This window comes from Argiope bruennichi, chromosome X1, assembly GCF_947563725.1.
Source record: "Argiope bruennichi chromosome X1, qqArgBrue1.1, whole genome shotgun sequence".
In the NCBI taxonomy this organism is placed as follows: domain Eukaryota; kingdom Metazoa; phylum Arthropoda; class Arachnida; order Araneae; family Araneidae; genus Argiope; species Argiope bruennichi.
The window spans coordinates 101570771-101595701 of NC_079162.1; the positions used below are offsets into that span (position 1 = coordinate 101570771).

A 24931-nucleotide genomic window follows, 5' to 3' on the forward strand; every position below is an offset into this window, starting at 1 on the left:
TACGATTAGATATTTTGGCTATATGTTTCAGACAATATTGAAGATATCATTTTAATTAATTATGATTTCTTGCTAAGAAAAACCAATAGCATTAAAATGAAAAATAATACTGAAAAAACCTTAAAACAAATGAAATGACCATTTTTTTAACAATCAAACATTAAAGGAGCATACAGATGGCTATCAAAGTAATGAAAGCACCTGTGAATAAAAGTGAAATTTAAGATTGCACTTAATAGGTATTAATATATAATCCTAGCTACCAGTTTCTTTTAATATAAAAAGTATATATCATGGTTGTATAAGATAGTTTCAATAAAGTTGTATGCTTCTTGGATTTTTGTCAAAAGCACAAAATGTCGAACCTCACTGATTTTCAAAGAGGCCAGATTGTAAGAGCCAGATTAGCTGGAGCAATTGTGACCGATACATCCCAGCTTTTAGACATTCCTAGAAATACGATGTCTAAAGTCATGAAAGCTTACACACAGCGAGACAAGACAAGACAAGCTCAGCAAAGCCAAATAGTGGACAGAAAGAGAAGGTGAGTTAGAGACCGACGGGTATTGGAGCTAATTGTAATGTCTAGAAAGAAAAGAATGACAGCCACTGTGATCATAGAGTTCAATCAGCAACTGAATCCACCATTATCAATAATTACAGTTATGAAAATGTAACTGTAACCATGATTCGTCTAACCATGTAACTGCCTTCCACTTATCAATCGACCAGGTTTTATTGTTATGGCACAACTGTAGACGACGTTTAGCATAACATCTGTGAAAAGTGGCTTGGATTAGGTGTTCTGCCGTAAATGTTCTGTTTAAACATTTACGGCAGAACAGCACACGTTTCCTCACAATAGCACAGATACACGTTTGGCGGACACGTGCATAAACGTATGATCGTGAATGTCTTCTTCCAACTACTGTCAGGCATGAAGGTGGATTTGACTTGTGATTGCAGACGTGTTGTGGTTTTCTACTGATCGAATCGTAACCATGAAAGAAAGGATCACTAGGGAGAAGTATAAAGAAGTTTTAGCTGACCAGGTCCATGCCATGAAGCAAACTTTGTTTCCTGCGGGAGAGGGAATTTTTCAGGATGATACTCCTTTCTTGTTTAATACAGGCAGGTCTAGTCTAATCATGGTTTGATGAACATGAGGATGATGTAAAGCATTTACTTTGGCCCACACAGTCCTCCTATCTGAATATAATCGAACTGCTACAGTCTGTTTTAGAGGGTTCAATCCGTAATCGATATTCTCCACTTGAATCTCACCCGAAACATTCACAATATCTCCATGAAGAATGGTATAATATTCCTCTAAACACTATTCAGCACTTGTATGATTCGATTCCTAAGCGAATCGAAGCTATATTATACGCCAAAGGTGGTTCTAGGTCTTATTAATAGAGATTCTTGTATTTATTTGTGGTGTTTCCATTATTTTGATAATCCCTTGTACTTAATATCTACCAGATATCAAACACTTAATAACTCCTTATGACGTTATCTGAAAAGATGATTTTTTTTTTTGAAAAATGTCTGATCTACATATTCCATTGTACATTTTATAACTTTGAATGCTCTTTTCTTCTAGAAACATTTCCCTGCATTTGTTTCCCCGGATCTCAACAGATTGAAATTTACTTTAATTAAAGAGATAAATCAAATGGCTATTTAAATTAGTTCCAAAATATTAAGCAAATTAAAAAACGATAAATATAAAAATTCAGTTTAATAAGGGCAAGTATCACTCAATCACCATTTAAGATTTAAATACCAAATACAAATTCCTTGAAAATAGAGTCCCTTTGTTATATATAAAGTCGGGTTCAGGTTTGTTATATATAGAGTCAGGTTTCTCACACTTTCATCGAAATTATTATTCACAATGGAGAGATAATTTTATAGTTGGAGTGGAAAATATGAAATAATGAATATCCATCCGTAATACTGGTACTATATTGACAACTGCACAAATGCTATTCATTTTTCTGGTTTCAATTGATTTTATTGATTATATTTTTATTGATTTTCGGGGTCTGATGAGTTACATTTTAATTGTAATACAATATCAGTAATGAAAATCTTAGCTTTCAAATTCCGAAATGCATTTTTATTGGTCACATGGATTGAGTTAATTTAGGTTTCAATGTGCTAAATGTTTTTTACTGATCTTTACTGATCTATTGATTTACACCTTCTTTATCGGATAATAAATATTAAATAATCGGAAAGATTACTCTAAATATTTGAATTCAATGTGAGTCTATCGAGGGTTTCGAAAATGGGCAGAATCTTTTACTGATTTTAAAAAAATAAGTTAGCTACTCTATAGAATTTAAAGAGCATTTCAAAGCTGAACTAAAATTTGAATACTAAGAAACTCTTGGGCTCCGAAAAATACCGAATTTAAAACAGAATATTTAAAAACAAGTCTTTAATCTACTAACTAAATGAAAATATATTTACACTCCGCAATTCAAAACTGATTAGTTCCTAGATATTGGATTGCGAGTAAAATATGAATTCTGATTGTGTTTGGAATAAAAGATTCATCATTTTAAATATTTTTCGTTGCTTTTTTTGCAAACTAAGATCTTTTTTATGATAGCCAGAATAAAATTTAATTGTTTTAGCAATCATAATATCTTTAAATGTTTTAATACTATATATACTTTTTTTTACAAAAAATTATTTTCTACGTATCTTATTATCGAATTTCGTGCAGTTTCCAAACGATACATTTTTTTACATATATACTTTTACATACATACATACTTTTACATAAAGTTCATAACATAATTTACAGTTTGATAAAATTGAGATTTTTTGGACACCCTATATCCCAATTAATCCATTAAATCAAGGATAACTAATAAATAAATAAAATTTTACGCCTTATATTAAAAGGAATCTTTTATAGAATTTCATCTAATTTCATTATTTCAGACAAATATGCCAACAATGGAAGACGAAGTGTTTGAAAACGATCTCAAAATCACTCAATATAGAATAATGCAATTAATCAAATCTTTGAGAACAATACCCAAGAAAGAAGAGTAAGTACTAATTTCTGTTTTTGTGTAAAGAAAATTTTATTGTGTAACTTTTAAGGAAATAACAATATGTAAGTGCTATGCAAGTAATGTGAATATAATATACTAATTACTTTCTTAAAAGAATTTTGGTTGATTCTAAAAAGATACATATTTTAAAATTACAAAAATATTGATAATCTTTTTTTTTCAAAAAAAAAAAGATAATGAAATTTAAATGATTGTAATAAAATGTGGAAATTCCTCGCATTTTTGGGGTACTATTTATTAAATGTAAAAATGAAAATAAATAAGGCTCAACAAATAAAAATACAACCAAAGTTAGTATTTGTATCTAAAGGATTTCATTGCCATATTTCATAACCTTTCATTAATATTATAGATAAGTTAAGGTCCAAAACGTATGAAGTAAAAATAAAGCTGATTAAAGAAAAATGAACGAATGCCATGCATATTATAATTAAAGCAATCTTCTTCTATTACATATTATCTCATTTAATGCATAAAATAATCTAATGGATATCTCTAAACGATATATACGTATTCCTGTGGCTTGTTTTTAAAAGCTCACTTTCACTGAATGGACATTTTTATTTCACACAGGTCACGTGGCAACAGAAAACAACATTTACTCTGCGGAAGCCCCAGGAACTAAAACCGTATAGTTTCCTGAATATTAGTTTCTTCACAAAAAAAAATATTTTACATGTTTTTCTTTCATGATCAAAAACATCGTCCAAAAATTTCTGGCTTCACCCATCCTTTAAAAAAATATTATAATTGCTCTCCTAATCAAATTTAGACTCCTCAGATTTGACTAAGCGCATGAAAACATCCAAAAATTTCTGCCATGCACATATTTCAAAATATTTTGGGGGAAAAATCAACAATGTTGATGCAAATATTCAATTTGTATTAAAATTATAATTTATTTCAAAAATTAAATTTATAAAGGAGTTTTGATGCATTTCTTTTCATACAAGCACTCAGTGAATTTGTCTGCTATTTTAAATGTTCTGTTTTCTTCACTAATTGACATTCCTGCTAATTATTGATGTAAAACTTATTAACGTCTATTACTATTAAAATGAAGCTTATTAATTGACGTATATCATGTAAACATGAATTAATTTCATTCTCTGGTTTCATAGAAAAAATGCTATAAATGGAAAACCTGGCAATATTGTAAAAAGCGGCTTTTGCAATTCTTCGCTACAAATGGAAACTAAGCTTTTCGTGAAATTAAGCTTTTTTATGAAGATATATCTGTACAATTCCGAAAAATAGTGACATTATCAAAAATTGCCTTAGTATTTAAATAAAATATGTTTTCGAGCTTAGAATAATTTTAATTTTTTAAAACTAAATATTAAATGCTTCCTAATATTTTATTCATCCTCATATCAAGTTTCTTATTGCTATTGTACCAGAATTTATTGTTTTCCTACGCAGCTGAAATATTTTCTTCCGAAATTCCAATGTCTTAATTTTTCCATTTTTACCACATACATAATTGCAAATAACCAAAGAATTTTGCAATAATTTGCAAAAACATTATTCACCAAGCAGTTGATCAAAATTCCTGAACAATTTTATTGCATGACATTTTTTAACATTATTTACAATTTGAAATTAGTAGATTTTCAAATGTTTCTGAAAGACCTTTTTTTCAAAGCAAATATAACTAATAAAAACTGAGTATTTTATTTTAGCCAAAAATAACTTGAAATAATGTCAGTTCTTATGGTAAAACGTTGAAAATTTCGAATATTGTCTTATAATTGTTTGATTTCTGATTTATAGCACCCACTTATTTACCTCAATAGAATGTTAAAGCGCTTAGATAATCTTAACATTTAGAACTAATAGTAACATAAAATAAATTCAGAACTATAAAAAGAATTATTTAAAAAATAAAAAGAATTTTGAACATTGGAAATAGTTAATACTATGCAATCAAATGTATACCAAATATACCGATCTTTTATATACATACTAATGTGATGTGATACGATGTTGTCTGACACGAATTTGTAACATTCCATCAGGGAATGAATAAATCAGTTCCTTTTTCATTATTTTAATATTCTCTTTAATATTAAGATGGTTACCAAGTATGTTTTATTTACAAACTTTTTAAATTGCGTAAGTTTTGCCACCAAAATTTAATTAAAATTTCTTTTGATAAAATGCATAACCAAATAATGATAGAATATTCTTTTTATGAAATATTGATTTGCCGGGCATTTCTTTTTTAAACGGCGATTATTACCGAATCAATTTATCACATTTTTGAAACAATCATTATTAAAAATACTATATAGTTTAAATTTACGTAAAAGTGCTACAGAAATTTACAAATATTTTTGATTTTCTGTCGAGAACTGGTTAAAAAGAAAGAGTTGGATGTTCTAAAAATTATCAAAATGGAAAGTATGAATTACTTTGAATATGCTGATTATTTAACCCAGTTGTTAATTTATTTAAATTTCTATTACAATTATTATAATGTAAAGCTTTTTTAAATATATTCATATTAAAGTATATTCCTGTGAATATTGTTAGGTTTTTCATTTCAATATTTTTAATATAATATGCTCTAAAGTTTTATTTCTTTAGATGGCCTATGTCTCCAACCATAATTAATGCTGCTTACAACAGAAACATGAATTCTATAAGTAAGTGTTTCAAAACGTGTAACGAGTTTTTCTTTGAAAAATAATTTTTGATTTTAAGCTCAGTACAAACTATGAAACAAAAATGCTATTTCATTCAGCTATACATAAGTCCAGATTTTCAGAAATGTTATTGAAATAATGAATAAGGAAATAAATCCAACTTTTAAAAAGTTTTACATTTTTAAATTAGCTTAATTTCAATTACATAAAAATGCTTAAGGGTAAATAACCAGATTTAATATATTGTATATTGAAAGATTTCGTTATTGTAGGAAGTCTGACATTCAAATTCTGTACAGGTGAAATCGCAACAGCCGAAAATATCATTAAAATGCTGTAAGTTTTTTAGGAATATGTAAAATATATAAAAATCTTTTGCAGGACTCGGTATTGAAAATGAAAATAAATAACGAGTTATATGGGGAATTAAAGAAATGTTAGTTGGTGAACTATTTATAGATATTTTACATGAAAGCTCATATATTATAAGTCACATATTGATTTTTTCGAAGAAAATAAAAAAAAACATTTCAAATAGCATCTTACAGTTTAACAAAATTTTGAAAAAGTAGTAAAATTATAATGACATTTTTTGTTTACCATGCAATTCAGTGCGTGATTAATGGTAACATTTATTCACATCATGCTTATTTTGATTCTCAGAATCAACAAGCCCTTTCTTATCTTTTTTTTAAAACTTTCTTCGTGTCTTTTTTTCTGTTACTTTTCATTAATTACGTGTTATATTAAATATCTTCTCTATAAAATGTGCTGTATCACTTACCATCCTATATTCAGATATTTCAAATTAAGGGCTTACTGTCGTTTCAAAACAAAACAAAATTTCAAAAAGGCAAAACCTCCAGAATACTTTAATAGGAATGACAAAATATTAACAATCCATTCTTAAATAAGCTACCAAATAGAAGTTATAAAATAGTAAATCTCAAAAAATAAGTAATGTTATATAAATAAGAAAGGAGTAGGTGTTTCACGACATGACGTTTCCAAATATCAGAAATTTTCCTTTTTCTCTTTTAAGAAAATTTCATGTGCTTCTTTTTTTTATTTGTACAGTGTTTTCACATTTTTGTGAAGTAAGTTTAGGTTATAAAATTATCTTAAGTTTTGTTTTAGCTTTTCCTGCGGCATTTCTCCAACTGCCTTTATATAACAGTTCATTACCTAGGTAAGCAAAAATTTGAATATACATACATTCCTATTTGAAACAAAAGGAATTACACTCACAAAATATTTAATACTTTTACAGATATTTCAATTACGCTGCAATTGGTTCTATCATCGGACATGAAATCACTCATGGTTTTGATAGTGAAGGTAAGTTATTTCTCTTTTAATTTACATGAAACAATAAGAATATGCCTGTATAATTTTTAAAAAATAGAAATAATTTATTTCACACATATCTCATATGATTTTATTTTGCTCAAAACAATCGAAAAAGAGGGGGGGGGTGAGTATGTATTTAGTCAAAATGCAAACAAAGAATAGGGAAGTATGTATATTGTCAAAAAGTACTTAAAAGTCAATTTGTGTTTATTTTAGATAAATTATCCGTAAAAAAAAATTCTATGGTATTTTAAGCACTTCTACAAACAGTATATCTGACTGCTACAAAATCAATACATTATTGATCACTTTAAAGCACAGATATTTTATAATAGTTTGCATTCAAAATTATTTCATACTACACATTTTATAGGGAATTTTGCTTTGCCTTCATAACTCTCTTCAGTAAAACAGCTGGTGTTAAATATCAGTAATAAAACAATTTTTCACTTTTAAACGTCGGAATGTTTGAAATTTCAAAATTGCGTACACCACCGTGGCACTCACTTTAAACAGCCAATCATTCACAAAATTATTATTATTAGCAATCACTCGTTTTCTGAAATATTTTAAATAGATCGATTACATAGGTATTTTTGAACTTTGTACAGTTTTTTTTTCTTGCGAAAGATTAAAAGGAGCTTGAAAAACACTTACCTTCAAAGATTTTCAATCCACGTACTAGCAGTAAATCTCTGAGCACCTGATTTCACTGCTCTAAAATAACAAAAAATAATCACTTAGAAGTAAGATGTAGTTTATGTATCCAGCAGTTTTTATGGCTTACCATTAAGTTTTATAGCATATCACTTTTAAAAGTGCTCCCGCTCAGGGTAAGTATTTCGCTATGACACTGAAAAAATCCTCGGTTGATACTGAGCCCCTCAATAGTGATAAAGCAATGAGTGGTTGGAGCTTCCACCAAGTTGTGTAAGCACCACCTTGTTTAATCTTCAGCTGTACTGAATTGCTACTGCGTCGTCCAATTGCCAATTGAAATATATAGCTTGGAAGCAAATACAATTCGTTCAGCTAAACGCTATAAAAAAAAAACAGCCTGGGCAATTTTACGAACAAGAAGAATTTTCTAATCCCACAAGTGCTTTTTTTTATAACGGAATTCTACGATGAGCAAAAAAAAAGCAAAATATTGACGCTTATTTGTTTTAAACACAGGTTCTGAAAAATAGAAAAGGAAAAAAATAAGTGTTATCGGTTTGCTAAATTCTCTAACATAAAAAAATACAACTATGTATTACATTTTTCTACTTCTTTTGGAAGTAGAACATAATGTGAAATAAGCATAAAGAAGTTTTTATTATTAATGTGGAAATAACCTTTTAAATCTGAGAATAATATGACTGCCATAGAATTTACCAAAACTGTCTTTTGACGATAATTTCAATTACTTTTGAAGGATCTCAGTTCTTGCGATCGCTAGATTGTACATTCAATATAGATCTCAATTTTAGATTCTGATATACAGCTCCCATGAATGACGTGGTCTCATAAATATTGTTATAGTGTGTATCCAGTAACGTTTTTGTCAGCGTGAGACGCAAGTAGATGGAATAAAGATGGAGCGTTTCGTAAAATATAAAACATACAGCAAAAAAAAAAAAAAAACTTGAAATGAGCGAAATTTGTAAATTCAGTCTCCATTTAGTTAAGATGGTATTTTCGGTTCGCTGAACTGATCATTTGGTATTTTATTGCTCTTTTAAGAATGAGGAAACCAACAGACGCACACTACCACAAATCTTACATTATTTAAACAATGTTTATATTTTCCATTACATTTCAGAGTAAAATAATGGGTTAACATTTTACAATTTCAAGTAATAGCATACTCAAAACTTTAAATTTCTACCAATCAAACGGTGAAAATATGCATATATATAATTTCAGTTATATAATATTATGCGATACCATGTAAATTTAGTTGTCATTAATTGGAAAAAACCTATGTTGGAAATGTTAGCAGAAAAATATAATAACTTGAATGGTATGACTTAACCCACAGCGAAAGGCCTACACAATAGGATTATAAGACAAAATAGGTCACTTTGGAGAAACGTGAAGCATATGTAAATATACATGTTATCAATGGATGCGCAGTGTTAGACTCGTTTGCTTTTGCTGTCGCTTTTCATTGCATAATTCCTTTCATATTTTTTTTATTATTTTCGTCTACAAATAATAAGTAAAAGTTATAGTTTTATTCATTTTGTTTATTAACCAAATGATGTCCTCTTTAACATCAGAAAAAAACCCGAAAGATTTCTATTAAAATATATCTGTAAATAATTGCTTGTTCATTTTCAGAATAAAATAAGAATGGAATGTATAATCCCAAAAATTTCTATTTACCTCCAAATTCCAACCAGAAAAATATAAATTATTTTTAAAATAGGTCTATCGAAAATTGTCATTTGACGTGAAAGATCAAAAATTGATACAAATTATTTCTCACAAATTTTCTCAAAGATGATGTTGTTGTTGCACACTGTGTTGCTTTGTTGCTCGTGCATTTTCAAACAACCATAAGTGCCAGTTATGGAGAATCAGAGCAACATCCATTTAAAATGAAATTTAATTCATGCAACAAAAAACCCAAGTTAGAAAATCAATCTGAACTGCATTTTGTTGCTCCATTGGTATAGCAAGATTTCTAAACACTGAGCTCGCTACACAATATCCCTATATTATTATTATTGTTTGTTTATTTAATTTCGGTATTATTCTGAATTCTCTGTAAAAATAAATGTATAAAAAATAACTTAAAATTTTATCTAAATCATAACTATTATGAGAGAGAAACCTTTCTCATATGAATCCCGTATGCAAGGGATGGTTATAATTTTTTTTCGTGATATTAGGAAACCCTAGTTGTAAGTTTTAACATCAACAACGAAAGAAAGTTTATAATTCTACGGTGCAAAAAATTTGAAGCTAATACAATTTTATCTAATCTTTTAGAAAATGGGGTATCCTGAATATAAAAATGACTTTATTGATTATTTTTCGGCACTACACATGCGCAAATCTATAAAGTGTCCTTCTTTTTTTCCTTATTTATCAAAAAAAATCATTTTATTGAATATAAAAGAATATGAAAATTTTGATATAAATATAAAATTATAATTGGAATGGTGATAAATGAATTATTTGTCCTAAAATTTTTCTGTGACAATGCCGATATAATTTTGATTTCAGTTCGTCATAATTCAGAAACAAACAGGTATGTAGTGTTAATTTTTTTAAAGAATCCTTTAAAAGGTTCATAGCTTTGGAAATTACATCGTATACTATATAAATTTAATTACAATAATGACAAATTAAGGCAATTTTTAGGCAATATAAATTTAGTTTTGAAGTTGTATTTTAAAATGCAGACCTATTTATTTAAGGTATTCTTATATTTAAATGTTATACTCTTTGAAAACTTTCTACATACTTAAGTGTTATACTAATTCTTTCAGTTTGTTCTTATAAAATTTATTAAAATGCTTTGGTTTAGTCAATAAATAAGAAGAATAAATAAATTGCTTGAATTGCTAAACCAGGAAATGAATATATATATATATATATATGTAATATTTTTCGGAATCCTGTCGGCTTTTTAATATGTAATATTATTTGTTGTGAAGCATGATGCAGTTTGAAGACAGTGAAGAGACTTATTATCTTTTTAATCCATCGGGTAAGCATAGTTATTTACAAGCAGAGACGCGGACAAGACGTCCGTCACAGCGCAGCGCAAAAGCCAGAGTAGGGAAAAAGGGCTGAAATATATTATCCCTTGCCTTATATAACCTTAGATTTCGATAGGGAAAATATTTCTTCACAGTGCTAATATATTAATAAGATTCTGATAGGGATTTCTGACGCATGTCAGTCACATGCAAGGGAAACACAGGGATCTTTTAAGAAAGAATGTGCTTACTGGACATTTTTACCCCTTCACACCGAGCGTGTGAAAATATCGGCGTTTAGCTGACTAAGCAATTTTATAAAGCTTCTCTTGAATTAATTAAGTAGAGAAAGTGGAATTGGATCACGAAATAAGAGAATATTTTTAGAATAAAGTTACTATGGGCTAAATTAAGATAAAATCTTAGAAATTAATTAAATTGAAATTAGAGTTTAAAATATCATTACATATATATATATATATATATATATATATATAATATTAAATTTCTTACAATTATCATTCTTATCTTACATGGAAATTTATTACTAAATGATGGGGTATGAAAGCTTTTTCTTCAGCAAAAAAAGGGGAAGGGCAAATTGTCTACTAAAATTTGAGAAAATAATCTATAAGCCCTCTTTTAGATCGTATATCTTTAACATTGGATTAACGATACCATGCTCATTGGGAAAAAGAAAATCTGTAATTATATTTTAAAATTCACCACTAACTGATAGAACTATAGAGTTATTATACATCAGGCAATAAATTATAATTTTTGATTTCATGCTTTCAATTAAAAAATTATTTCATTCAATTTCGCAAAAAATGTTATAATATTTTTAATTTCATTTAATGAAGGATTTTAGAATTTTTAACTAATTTAAAAAAAATTAACCTAGAATAAACGTTACGAAAATCAAGGCTTTCATTTGATACATTTGAATTAATAGATAGATAAAGTTGTCGTAAAACCTTAACGAAAAATACTTCTCGTAAATCTATCTTAACTTCAGTTTTTATGAGCAGTGAAATTTGAGAAAAACTGGTAATTTTATTTTATTTTCGTTTTCATTGGAAGCGCCTTGTTTCAACACAAGTTTTTGATAATCAAACTGAAAGATGAAAGTTTTTATTACTTTTAAGAAGGCTTTCGCCGTTTACTCCAGTTAACGTCATTCAGATATTAAAATTAGTCGGATGCTGGATATGCATAACTTTATAACATAATTTGGGAAAGAAAACAAATATGAAGCAGGAAAAAAACCAAATATTCATTTCCGGGTATTAAAATCAATAAAAGCGTCTCTATAAATATTGAACTAATTCACTGCGAGGAAAAAAATTTTAAGTGAGAAAAAAAAATTATAAATTTCAAGTTAGAAGATAAAAATCGTATTTTTATGTTTATCTTAAAGTTACTTATTTTTTACCTACACCAAAACACCCTGCCTATGGGATGTAAAACACTGTTTAGGAAGTTAGGCAACTTGAATTCCTAGGAGTTACATTACTAATTTTGTAACAGTAATACATACAGTTACAAACGCAAACATTACATAAGTATTGAATCACACAATATACAAAAGGCTGCATCATAAAGTCTAAAAATACTTTAAAAAACGGATGTTTATGGAAGATTTAAAATTTTTGTAACATTCTCAAATCAAAATTTATGTACATGAAATATATAAAACTAAGCATTTATGATACAAAATACATTATTGCAATGTAGACCACTAAATTAATTTATAAAAATTAAAATTTCATTGCTTAAAAAAATTAAAAACCCCAAAATTGTTACAAGGACGATTCATTCTTTTCGAAAGAGCTCTTGCTATCAGAACTTTGTAGAGGCAACTAGAAATTCTAAAATATTCTTTCAGTTTCAGAAGACATCTTTTGGGGCTTATTAAAATTTTTAGTCGTGTGATTTTGTTTCCGTCAGAAGAGCTATTTAAATAAAAATGTATTGTAAAAGTTCACTTAAAAACACAATGGTCTATGTCACCTCATGAACCATATTTACAGTTTTGCTGAATATTGGAAAGAAATAAGTTATAAACAAGGAATCACAATTTATAAAAAAATAAAATACTCATTTATTAGTGATATAATCAAATTAGAAACAGTAGGCTCACTTAAGCCTTTCACCCAAGTTTTCGTTTTAAATTTATCCAATAATTCTTGCGGTTGTTTAATATAATTGTTTTAATTTTATATTTTGATAAAAATTAGGGAATAGAGACATCAATTTTTTGATCGAAAAATGCAGTAGATATGCATTTATTTTAGCAAAATGATTAGTTCAATTTCAGTGATACAATTATTAACCTTAACCTAGAATAAACAAATTGCCTCTATCGCGTTCTTGTCACACACGAAATTACACGAAAGTGGATTTGAGACTAAAATACTTCCATGGATCGATAGATGAGACACTAGGAGCTAAGATTTTTATTTTATCTCTTTGTTAAAAGGGAAAATAGAGTGCCGCAAGCTCGGTCTGAAAAAGTGAGTTATGCAAATTTACTGATAGTATTTTTTTTTAATTTCTGGTGACCTATACAGCGAATCTTGAGTTGTCCTCTTTGATATAACATTTGAAATTAATCATGAATTTTTCTGATTTCGTTAACTTTTTTCTAACTAGGATATTCACAACAAATTTGAAATAAGTAAAATATACGCTTCAGACGTTTTTCATTTACTCTTTCCAATAAGAAATATTACGTGCAAAGTTTGAGTTGTAAGGTAGATGAGAGGAATTCAGATAAAAACATTTCGAGATGTCAATAAAAAAGTCAGCAAACTGTATTTTTGAGAATTTTATTATAAGAATAAACCTATTTCATACAAGGCACTATTTAGGTCTGTGTTGAAATTTTAAGATAATCAAAATAAAAACAATATAGTAAAAGAGAAACCAGAATTTAATATCCTGCCACCTTTAATGTTGTCAGTTGTCCGTGATTTCATACATAGTATATATTTAAACATTGTGCAGGAATGATTTACGCCATTCATTGCTGAAGTATGTACCCAAGTTTGTACATTGTAAGAAAAAAAATCCATTTTGAAAACCTCTTCTTGCTAGATTATGTGAAATTTTCTGTATTGAATTTAAATCAGGAATTGACTGACCAATACAAAGTCTCAATACTATTCATCTGATAACAGAAGTTTGTTGTGCAAATTGCATGGCCAGACTCGGTATCTGATTTGTAGATCCAATTTTTCCTCGCCAGAAGAATTGTAACATGTATACAATAAAATGAGTTCTTGCTGTTCATTACTTTTGACATAAATAACAGATTTTTTCAAAAAGGATTTTTCTATCGTTTAAGATATCCAAACTCTATAATTGCACTTACTACCACATTAAAAGCTCTTCAGTAAATTTTTAATTAATTTTTATATATTAATTTATTTGATCGCTTTATAGCTGAAATAAGAGTAAGCATAATCTTGTGTACAAATAATATCACCGACATGGATCAAAACTCAGGTACTATACTATGCTACGTGCATTATTCTTTTGGAAAGGGAAGGAAGGGAGGATATCTTTTTGGTACAGAAAAGTTATAAGCCCAATATTTAACAAAGAAGTAGTTTTCATTAAAAAAAATCAGAAGTATAATACCATCGCTTGATGAACACCAACAATCTCAATTTTTCAAATTTTGTAAGAGCAGGAATAACCAACTTTTTGCAACCTTTAACGAATACATGTTTTTTTTTCACATCTAGTATGAACCTGAGTCTGGATATTCCTATTATATGTGAAAAAAATCAGAAATATTCATTATTGTTTGTGAAGAATTCATTTTTTTTTCTTGTAAAAGCTGAAAAATTGAGTATGAGAATTAAAACTACTGGTAGTGTAGTTTGTTAAGCGACGATATGTATGAATTACATTTTTAGTATCACAGAAATAGTTTAGTTCAAAATGATTTTAGGAAATGTTGAGATAAGACATGAAATGGTTGGACATCAGAAGTATAAAAATGTTTTTATATTTAAAAGACTTCTTATAAAACAGTTACTGCAAAGCAAAGCATTCATTTAGCTCTCTTGAAAAGTATTTTTCGTGACGCTCCTTTTTGGATTTGGCATTATTCTGATATGCAGCAGTTTTATTTCTAATACATGGGGGGGGGTATTTGCCCCCAGTAATATATTTTCGCTATTTTTAATATAAAATTCATTTATTATTAATCTCTTACATCCTGGCTTGAAAAAATTCCTTATGATGAAAATCATATTCTTAATATATTGTAATTACTACTTTTACAAATTTTTATAGGATTGTGACTTGCGAAATAGTTTGTACAGCAAACGGCCTTAGAAGGAAAAAAGAATTATTATTAGAATTTTGTATATTCGCTTAACGTTTTCAAGCTCTGGATGTAATTATTGAGCTTCTTTATTGATACCTTGGTGAGTTGTTGTTTTTTTTTTTTTACGCTGTCTTATTTTCTAGGAAGCAAAAGAAACGCCTCTGGCGAATTATTTAACTGGTGGACAGATGAAACGAAACAAATATTTGAAAAGAAGGCGGACTGCTTTATTAAGCAGTATAATGATTACGGAGTAGGTATTATAATTTACGATTTTTAAAAAGTGTTTCCTTATCTTAATCCGTTGCCGTTTTATTTTTAATGTTTCTTTTATTTTCAGTTAGATGGTAAAAGAACACTAGCAGAAAATATTGCAGATAATGGAGGACTCCATCAATCTTATAAGGTGAGCAGCATCTGTTTTTCGTTGGTTGTTTGTTTTCCTTTTTTTTATTTTTTTACATGTTAATTGTCATATCTATTAATAATAAAGTGTGTGTGTGTGTGTGTGTGTGTGTGTGTGTGTGTGTGTGTGTGTGTGTGTGTGTGTGTGTGTGTGTGTGTGTGTGTGTGTGTGTGTGTGTGTGTGTGTGTGTGTGTGTGTGTGTGTGTGTGTGTGTGTGTGTGTGTGTGTGTGTGTGTGTGTGTGTGTGTGTGTGTGTGTGTGTGTGTGTGTGTGTGTGTGTGTGTGTGTGTGTGTGTGTGTGTGTGTGTGTGTGTGTGTGTGTGTGTGTGTGTGTGTGTGTGTGTTGTTCCTTTACAAATCAAACCATTTCACCTATATCTGCCAAATTTGGTACACACCTTCTAGGACGAAAACGTGCGCCTCGGACCGATTATTTTGACATTTTAATTAATTAAAAAGTAAGCTGAATTTCGGCGTTTTTCCGCGATAATTTCTGAAAATATATTGTTCAAAAATGAGGTTTACACCGTTTCAAAATTTGTCTTTTTAATGATACCCATTTAACAATCGTGCAAATTTTGCTGAATTTTGGCAATTTTTTTAAAACTATTTTTTGCCGAATTTTCAACAATAGATTACATTGTTGGACTGAAATTCAAATCGTTTTTATTGTTTCATCATATGCTTATCCCAACGATTTTCTTCCATTGATGAAAGCTAAAGGAAATGGATTCTGTTTAATATCTGTGTAGTTTATAAGACAAATAAAAAAGTGAAATCACAATATCTCGAAATTTAATAGATAAATGAACCGAATATTTACATTTTTAATAGAGATGCGATGTTAGGAGTTATAGAAAATCTCATATTCACAATAAGAAAAACTTAAATGATACAATTAAAATTACATGGCTATAAGGTCTGACAATTTGGCGAAATTTGGTTTAGTTTAGTTATATTAAAGTCCCGTTTTAAAGCAAAACCAGGTCTATTTTGAGAAGGACCTCGTAATTTTGAACCGCGGTCAGATGACAAGGACGACACCTGAGCTGGCATCCCCTCTTCAAACTTCCACAGCACACCTGTGGAAAATAATTTGGCGAAATCATAGACATAAAGTTATATTTATATGATTTATTTAAAATCAAAAATAGTCTATATGCCGGGCGAACCATCTAATAACCTGAGGCGACTAGTCTACAATATATCTCGTAATTATTATAAATAGGATGTTTTACTATATTATTTTAGATATAATTCGTTTAGGGTATATAATATATATATTATTTTATACTCTAAACACACTAATAGTTTTTTTGCCTTGAAATTAGTTACATATATATTCTATTCTATACAATCAAATGAGCATGAGCTTCATTTTATTTTGAAATGGATATCACTGATGAACAAGGAGGAATGACAATAAATGTTTACTCTATCCAACTCTTATTTAAGTAAAGAAAAGAGATTTAGTTTCTTTTAATCCCGCTATAATTAGTATTAGGGTAATGATGTATTTAGAATAACTGAAGGCCATTTTATAGTAATACTAGCCGCCTTTGGCGACCAGCCGGTTCGGCAATCTTAATGATCGTTTAAATTTTAATAATTAAATAGGTTGAACCGGAGTTTAACCCCCTTCTTCGCCAAGTTGCGATAACGCGCCAAAGCTGGCAATCTTTATTATGCACTATAATTGAACATATGCTCCTTTGCTTTCGAACATTTCGCAAGGCCATTGTTGGCGATTTTTAAAAATTGTGCCAAGCAGGGGGTTAAACTCCGATCGTACCATTAAATATTTTACGCAATTCCAACTTTAATAGATTCTTCAGCAAAATCTTTTAAAACTTCAAATTTTGATAGTCATATAATTCACTCATAATATTATAAAGGCCTTCAGTCATAACGTGATATGTATCTCTCTAATTTTCTGTTTCCCCTCGTAGAATTTATGCTTTAAATTAAAGTGTAAATGATTAATCTGCAATTAATATAATAATATTTTTTACTGAAACAAAGCAATTATTTAATAATATGATTACTGATAATAGAGTCACTGAGCGTTTAAACTTTTATGGGCACTAAAGAATATCTTTCTTAATTTATGGAATATCTCAAGAATTTGTCAACAAAATTTTCTCAGATTCATCATGAACAGATCGATTCATTAACAATGTTTAATTTTAAATGCATCAAACACTAAGAAAATAAAATGAATCGTTTAAAATAATCGGTCGAAAACAGGTTTAAAAAAACTACTTAAAAAACGATGTACTTAAAACTATAAGCATATACAAAAAATATATAACTAACATAAATACAATTTACTTACAAAAGCATACAACTAACCTAAAAGTAATTTAAATCGTCCGTTGATAATGGTTGTCATGCCAACAATCAGAACACAATGCGCAAGCGTGAATTTTCTTCGCTTTTTACGGTAACACAAATGCGTGAATTTTTCTACTCCAGTTGGGGTAACACTCTTCAGATAATACATTTTTAATTTCCTTTATTCTGTGTTATTTTAATTCAAAAGTGCTTCAGAATGAATCTGAAACATGGATTCATTAACAATGTTTAATTTTAAATGCATAAAACATTAAGAAAATAAACAGAATCGTTTGAAATAATCCGTCGAAAAATGTTAACCCTGGCCTCATTACTGTTGGGAGAAAAAAGCAACTGAAGCCTTACTCATTTGGCGGTGGGGAAAATGGAAGATTTTTTTGGCGGAAAAGTTGGCGGTGGGGAAAATGAAAGATTTTTTTGGTGGGAAAGTTAGTTTTTAATTAATAATTAAAATTCTAATTAAAATTTCAAAAAAAGGGACCCCAGGTGCACATTCCCGACCTCTAAGGTATACATGTACCAAATTTGATAGCTGTATGTCAAATGACCTGGCCTGTAGAGCGCCAACACACACACACACACACAGTGAGCTTTATTATAAGTATAGATTACTTTCCATGTAGTATTACTGGAAATATTCTTGAAAACTTGGATAAATCTTACTTTTCAGATTAAATAAAAGAACTTTAATGTCATGCAGTTGATAAGTGCATAATGATGTGTCCTTTTATTTTTGAATTATAAGATAATGATTGTTTTTCATATATTTGATCAAATTTTTAACATGCTGCTTCTTTATCTTGATTTTTCGTCTGTTGCTTCTTTAGATTATGCTTCCCATTTTAGTTTTAGATTAAGAAATAGTTATTTTCTTTTAATATAGATTATGAATTAAAATACATTTTATCTTACAGGCCTTTTCTTCCTGGCGGAAGAAACAGTTAACAGATATAAAACTTCCTGGCTTAGAAGATTTTTCACTTGATCAATTATTTTTCATCACATATGGATCGGTAATCATAAATTTATTTAAATTACTTTTCACTGGATATTTTTTTGATTATTAATGATAATTGCTTCTTTACATGTTGATGAAATATTTGTAAATGTACAACTTTTTTTAAGCTGAAAAATATCATCTATGTTCAAGTGATTCAGACTCTTAGTTGCAATCGTGAGATATGAATTTCGAATTCCAGTTTATGTGCACATTCTCTATACGAACAAATAAGTTTGTACCAACATAATAAAATTCTGAAAACCGAAAAAATAAATGGCGAATAATATGTCTTTTGAAATGAATATTCCTTAGAAAAAGTTAAATTTCATACAGTTATTCATATTAACAACCTAAAGATATAAATTATATTTATGGCGTATAAGCAGAATTCGGATATTTTTTTTTCATACTAAATGTGTTAATAACAAGTTTCGTTATATAGATATTTCGTTTTTATATTCACGATGCAGCGTCGATAATCTCGATTAATAAAGTTTTAACTGCGGCAGTTACAGAATCAATTAATTCTCAGATTCTATACTGGAATTAACAAATGAAGTTAAGCAAATTCTTATCAATATAATTCTTGAAATATGCACACAATTGTTGAAAAATTAATACAAAAACAGGATGGTAATGGACTAATACTTGTCAACATTTAGATTGTTTATATATGCTATTTTTTCACACGAATATTTCAGTATGTATTTATTTAAGTAGATAAGATATTTTCGTATTTTAACCATGTGTCACGAAATTATATTGATCTTGCTTTATTTTTAGATTTGGTGTACAAAATATGCTCCTGGCATGCTGAACCGTACCATAAGAGAAGCTGAGCATGCGCCTTCTCCATATAGGTATACACTCATAATTAGAATTTTCTGATTAGAAATTATGCTTATAATTTATTTCTGTCTATAAGTTTCACCTAGTTATTTAATTTTCACCATGTGTAAATGCTAAAAAATTCCACAGGAATTTTGAACTATCATAAATGCTATTTCCAAAAACTTTTAGATGTCACCGAATTTTTGACATTCGGAAGTTGAGAACAATTCTGTGCGAAAAGTTAGCATGGTTAGTTTAGAATTTAATTAAAATATATTCTAAAGTATTGCTAATATTTTATTTAATGCTAATCATTAATATTGCTAATATGGGTAATTTTAGATTAATACCCCTAATGATTATGCACTAACATAAATTTTAAGCATTTTTCCCGCGATAATTTGAAATAGAAAAAAGCGATAAAACTTGTGAAATTCCTTTCCAGTTACTCTAATTGGTCCTATTTATTTTTTATGTCTATTGATCCAGATATACTGATTGAATTCCTCTTTAAAGTTTACGAATTTTGTTCTGTTTTTAATGCAGAAATCTCTGCAGTTCAAAATTGCCCGGGTTGAAATTTCAAGATGATGACCTGGAGAAAGTTCTATAATCTACCTTTAATAGTTACAATGACTAAAATGCTTGCATTATTAGGGTCATCTATTAATTGTCAATGTTTTAAAATATTCTTATAAACGTCTTTTTCGAGGTTTTACTGTTTACTTTACTGCATAAGCGAATTTATTTTGTTGAGTAAATGGTAGCCAAGAGCAGAAAATTGACATACAAAGTTGGCTTCTGGTTTTTCCTATACATCCTTTCCTGTAAGCAGTCTTGAAAATTGTTTTAAAGGCATTTTTTTTTTAAATAATCAAGCATAATGGAGTCTTGCAATGAGAAACTAAATGCAATTAGACTTAACAGAAAATTAGCCTTTTTTGAAAAATCTAAAAGGCAGCATTATTTTAGTATCTTGAGCATTAGATATACTAGATTCTTGTTACGAAAATTTGTTAATAGGAACAAAGGCTCCTATGCGTCCATACTGCGATTTCTCCACATCTGTTTCTCCCATTCTGGTAAAATATTCATTTTTCAATCCTCTCTGTCTACAATACTTTCAAAAACTTTGCTGCTCTCTCAACGTTGGTAGGTAATATCTCACGCATTCAATTTATTTCCATTTTTAAAATCTATAAGGTTTTATTCTCCAATTTAAACATATCATTGCACTTTTATTTTAGGAAGCCATCGAACGTCATCAGTTGTCCTTTTCACATACTGGTTTTTATTATTTCTACCATTTTTATTTTATTTTAATCAAAGGAAGCAGCAATCTGGTAAAAAATAGTTCTTACGCCAGTAACGCTAAAAATAGCCTACCAGTTAGATTAATACACATGGAGCAAAATTCTAAAGTCTCTTATCTACTATTAAATCTAAAATTGAAAATATTTCATACAAGCTAAGATTAATTAATTTTAAATGAAAATGATGAAATGTTTTTTTATTTGCTTTACATTTCATGCTTTATTTGTTTTACAGACTCCGAATTACTACAGCGAATCTTCAAGCATTTTCTGATTCATTTAACTGTCATTTTAACATTTCATCGTCTTTCGAGAATCGTTGCTCAATTTGGTGAAATTTCCTGTACCAGTTTGGTAATAAAAAATTTCTTGAATGTGTGTACTAATTATTTTGTTACTTGACTATCATGCATAAGAAAAATATTGGAACATATTATAGAAAATTCATTAAAAAAAGTATCGATTCAATCAATAACATTTTGATTAGTTGTTAAATATTTAGACAAAAAATATGCCCTTAACTGATTCACTGTGTTCATTCATTCATCAGTGTACTCAACCGATAAACTGCATATTATTCATTACCATTATTGTATCCTAAAATGTTACGGAATGATTTGAAATGATGATGAAATAATTATGACTCTAATATATCTCACCATCATCAAATTTTTCACTCTCCGCTATATAATTCCGAAATAACAATTATATTTCTTATTTCTCTGGAACCTGAAGTAATATCTTTGTTTGCAATTTTTAAAGTAACTTAACTTTTTAGATTATAATAATCTGAATAATTACAATTATATACACATTCTAATAGTAATAATTAGGAAAACAGTACACACATATATCCTAATGATGCAAACAAGTTAATACTCAAATTTGATGTTCATATATATTATTAAATATGCCCTTACATTAAAAAAATACTGGGATTAAAAAGGTATTCAAAAAAGACCCCAATGAAGTCTATGAAACAAAATACAATTCGATAATGAATCATTCGAAATTTATTTAAACACTATATATTCCCAAAAGGAAAATTATTTACACAATCGCTTGAAATAAATTAAGGATTTACTTAAAACTTGAATTACGTGAATTTGATTTTGAATATATTAAACTAATAAAACTAAAAGAAACTTCATTTTTCTTTCATTATGCTAAGTAAATATATATTTCTTCTGATGTGATTATTGAAAAAGAAATATTTAGCTTTCAAGCATTTTCATTCAGCTAACTTTTTAAAATTTAAATATTGTTCAAATAATCCTTTAAATCTTGCCGTTCTTTTAGATATGAAATTAATTAACTTTTTTCAAATTTCAGAGATTATAACAAACTTTATCGAGAAACTCACTGAATGAGAAATGAAAGATTTTTAGAAAAGTTAGACGGTTTTTCACAAAGAAGCTTAAAAAGAAGTAGTATTAAGTTGCTAATCTCTGAAAAGTATAAATACGGCTAGCGAAGATATTAAAAATTCTTTCTTTTCTGCATAAGTCTAATATTTCGATAAGAAATGAAAATTAATTTCATTGTGTCTCATTTTTTAAATTAAAATATCTCTAATAATCAAAAGCCAATATAACATATTTTATACTTTATTATGTTTTTTAAAGATAAATAGAATTTACTTATGAAAAAAGTTATCTTGTATATTTAAAAAATTAATTCTCTTTTTATTTTTCCTCCGTAAGTGCTTTAATAAGTATTATGGTTGAGAAGAACAAAGTATCGATGCAATTTCGACAATTCTTTTAAAAGATTAAAACTCGTTCTCCGAAATAATAATTCATATCCCACACAAGTTTCCTTAAATATTTTCTTCTGAGTGCTAGTAATTAGTAACAATTTCAAATTCGGAGAAATCCGATTGTATAAATTTACCATACTTTAAATTTAGGATAAAATAAAATTTTGTGATTTTCAAAAAGTCAGAGCTTTCCGAATACTTGTACTATCTGTAAATTATTTGTCAGCTGAGATAATAAAAAGCAGTAGAATTTTCCGAAAATATATCTCTAAAAAAGTCAATTAAAAAAAAACTGGGTTTTTTTTCTGGTAAATCTGGTAAACCCAGTTTTTTTTCCCCTTACCTTTACATTGGGGGAAAAAAAACCCAGAATCATAACCTAACCAGGAATTCCCAAACTTTGAAACATTGTGACGAACTTTTTTGAGGCCCAATCTATAGCGACCCTCGTCATCCTGGGCACAATGATTTATTCTACACGAATAGCACATGTTATTTCCAGTAAAAATTTAATAGGACAAAAAAAACAAAGCTTTTGTCAAAAAAAAACCCATTTATCATTAAATAATAAATAACCGCTTTGAAATTAATGCGTACGCAAACTGAACTGAATACTTATAGCGAAAAAGAATTTCTAATTAAGTGGCCGGGATCTGAAATGACATGAGCTGGTTATTTGTGAATTACGCTTTTTTTTTTGTCGTGTTTCTCCCTGTGACTAGATGATTTTAAACCTGATATGTATTCATAAGTTAAAACATATATACATTCAATATCTTGTAGCGACGACCCGCAATATGGGAACCCCTGCCTTAAAACTAAACTTCTCGTTTATCTGTATTTCCTTTGGAATTGGTCTTTTCCGTTTTAAAACCAAAATGCACAAAAAAAAAAAAAAAAAATCTTTTACTATATTCATAGTTTCTTCAATTCTCCCATTCAGAACCTATCGTAAATTAGATTAATTTCAGATGTATTCTGATTGTATAATCTTAGGTATACTATTCAAAGAAGACATTCAATTATTCAGTTTGTAGACGAAATTCATTTCACGAAATTTTTAACGCAACACCAATAATTTTCAACTTTAAATCTTGGTTTTTATTCAATCAACTGTTCTCTTTGTGGAAATGAATTTCAGAAAAATGTCATTTGAAGTACATACTTTGAACACTTTTCCAATTCTTTCAACAATAAATTTGTAATAAAAAAACGACATTGATATAGAAAAGACTAATCTCATCGAATATTTTCATTTTTTAAAATATGCATTCATCAGTGCATGAGATAAATAACAATGAGTGCTGAAAAATGTTTTAATATATTACAGTGCCTGGTTTAAAAGCTATAAAATGATTGTTCCAAAATTGGGAAGTCGTCTGATTAAATAAAATAGAACCATCTTTATATCTGATTAAATACAATGAAACCATCTTCATATCTGATTTGTCACGCTGATGTGGTGTGGAAGTTTGGAAAGGGGGTGCCAGCTCAGGTGTCGTCCTCATCATCTAATCGCGGCTCAAAATTACGAGGTCCGTCCCAAAATAGCCCTAGTGTTGTTTTAAAACGGGACGCTAATATAACTAAACTAAAATAAACTGATTTGTAATAATGTTTGGAAACAATTTAACAATGCTATTATTTGCGCAAAAAAAACAAACAAAAAAAAACAGTGCATTAATATTTTTAGATTGCTAAAAACATTCTTTAAAAAAATTTAAATGGTTTTGCAGCCCAAGAAAAATGTGTATAACTATTAAAGGAAAATAACCTCGTATATTTTAAAATAAGTAACATAAAATAATATCTTGATCAGAAAAACAACAAGATTTTTAAAGAAATGTGCATTTTCGAGTCAGTTGGTGAAATTGTTTTTAACTACAATGTTTACGACCTCTCCCTTTCTCTCTCTCTCTCTCTCTCATATATATATATATATATAATTTCGCCTCACGTTAACACATGAAGAAATCACACGCTCAAAAAGTGTGAACTACAGAAAAAAAAAAGACTGTTATCTAATGTTTTTATAAAGTAAAATCTATTAACTTTTACGACTGTAAAAGACATTGCTTCGCAACTAATCAGAAATCAATTTAACACATATTTTTATTGTTCAAAATTGAAAATA

The 24931-nt window shown here is 28.4% G+C and overlaps 2 protein-coding genes across 6 annotated transcripts in view; one reads left to right on the forward strand and one right to left on the reverse strand.

Moving 5' to 3' along the window:
• Positions 1 to 8057, reverse strand: part of LOC129958253 (procathepsin L-like) — a 77558-nt gene extending 69501 nt beyond the window's left edge. The window contains exons 1-2 of one of the 3 annotated variants that reach the window (XM_056070566.1): positions 7884 to 8057; positions 7754 to 7813 (exon numbers count right to left, since the gene is read on the reverse strand). Coding sequence is in view for 1 of the 3 variants with exons in the window: in XM_056070564.1 (XP_055926539.1) it covers positions 7884 to 7886 (3 nt within the window). In the remaining 2 variants the exon portion in view is untranslated. Of the gene's footprint in view, positions 1 to 7753 lie in introns of all 3 variants that reach the window. The other 2 variants (XM_056070564.1, XM_056070565.1) reach the window with 2 other exon arrangements.
• LOC129958252 (neprilysin-4-like) overlaps positions 1 to 21411 on the forward strand; it is a 62218-nt gene extending 40807 nt beyond the window's left edge. For all 3 annotated transcript variants that reach the window (XM_056070560.1, XM_056070562.1, XM_056070561.1), the window contains exons 14-22: positions 2962 to 3071; positions 5688 to 5746; positions 6884 to 6935; positions 7017 to 7084; positions 15277 to 15386; positions 15474 to 15539; positions 18809 to 18907; positions 19678 to 19754; positions 21274 to 21411. In XM_056070560.1, the coding sequence (XP_055926535.1) occupies positions 2962 to 3071; positions 5688 to 5746; positions 6884 to 6935; positions 7017 to 7084; positions 15277 to 15386; positions 15474 to 15539; positions 18809 to 18907; positions 19678 to 19754; positions 21274 to 21373 (741 nt within the window). In that variant the 3' untranslated portion in view covers positions 21374 to 21411. The remainder of the gene's footprint in view (positions 1 to 2961; positions 3072 to 5687; positions 5747 to 6883; positions 6936 to 7016; positions 7085 to 15276; positions 15387 to 15473; positions 15540 to 18808; positions 18908 to 19677; positions 19755 to 21273) is intronic.
• The last annotated feature ends 3520 nt before the right edge of the window (positions 21412 to 24931 follow it).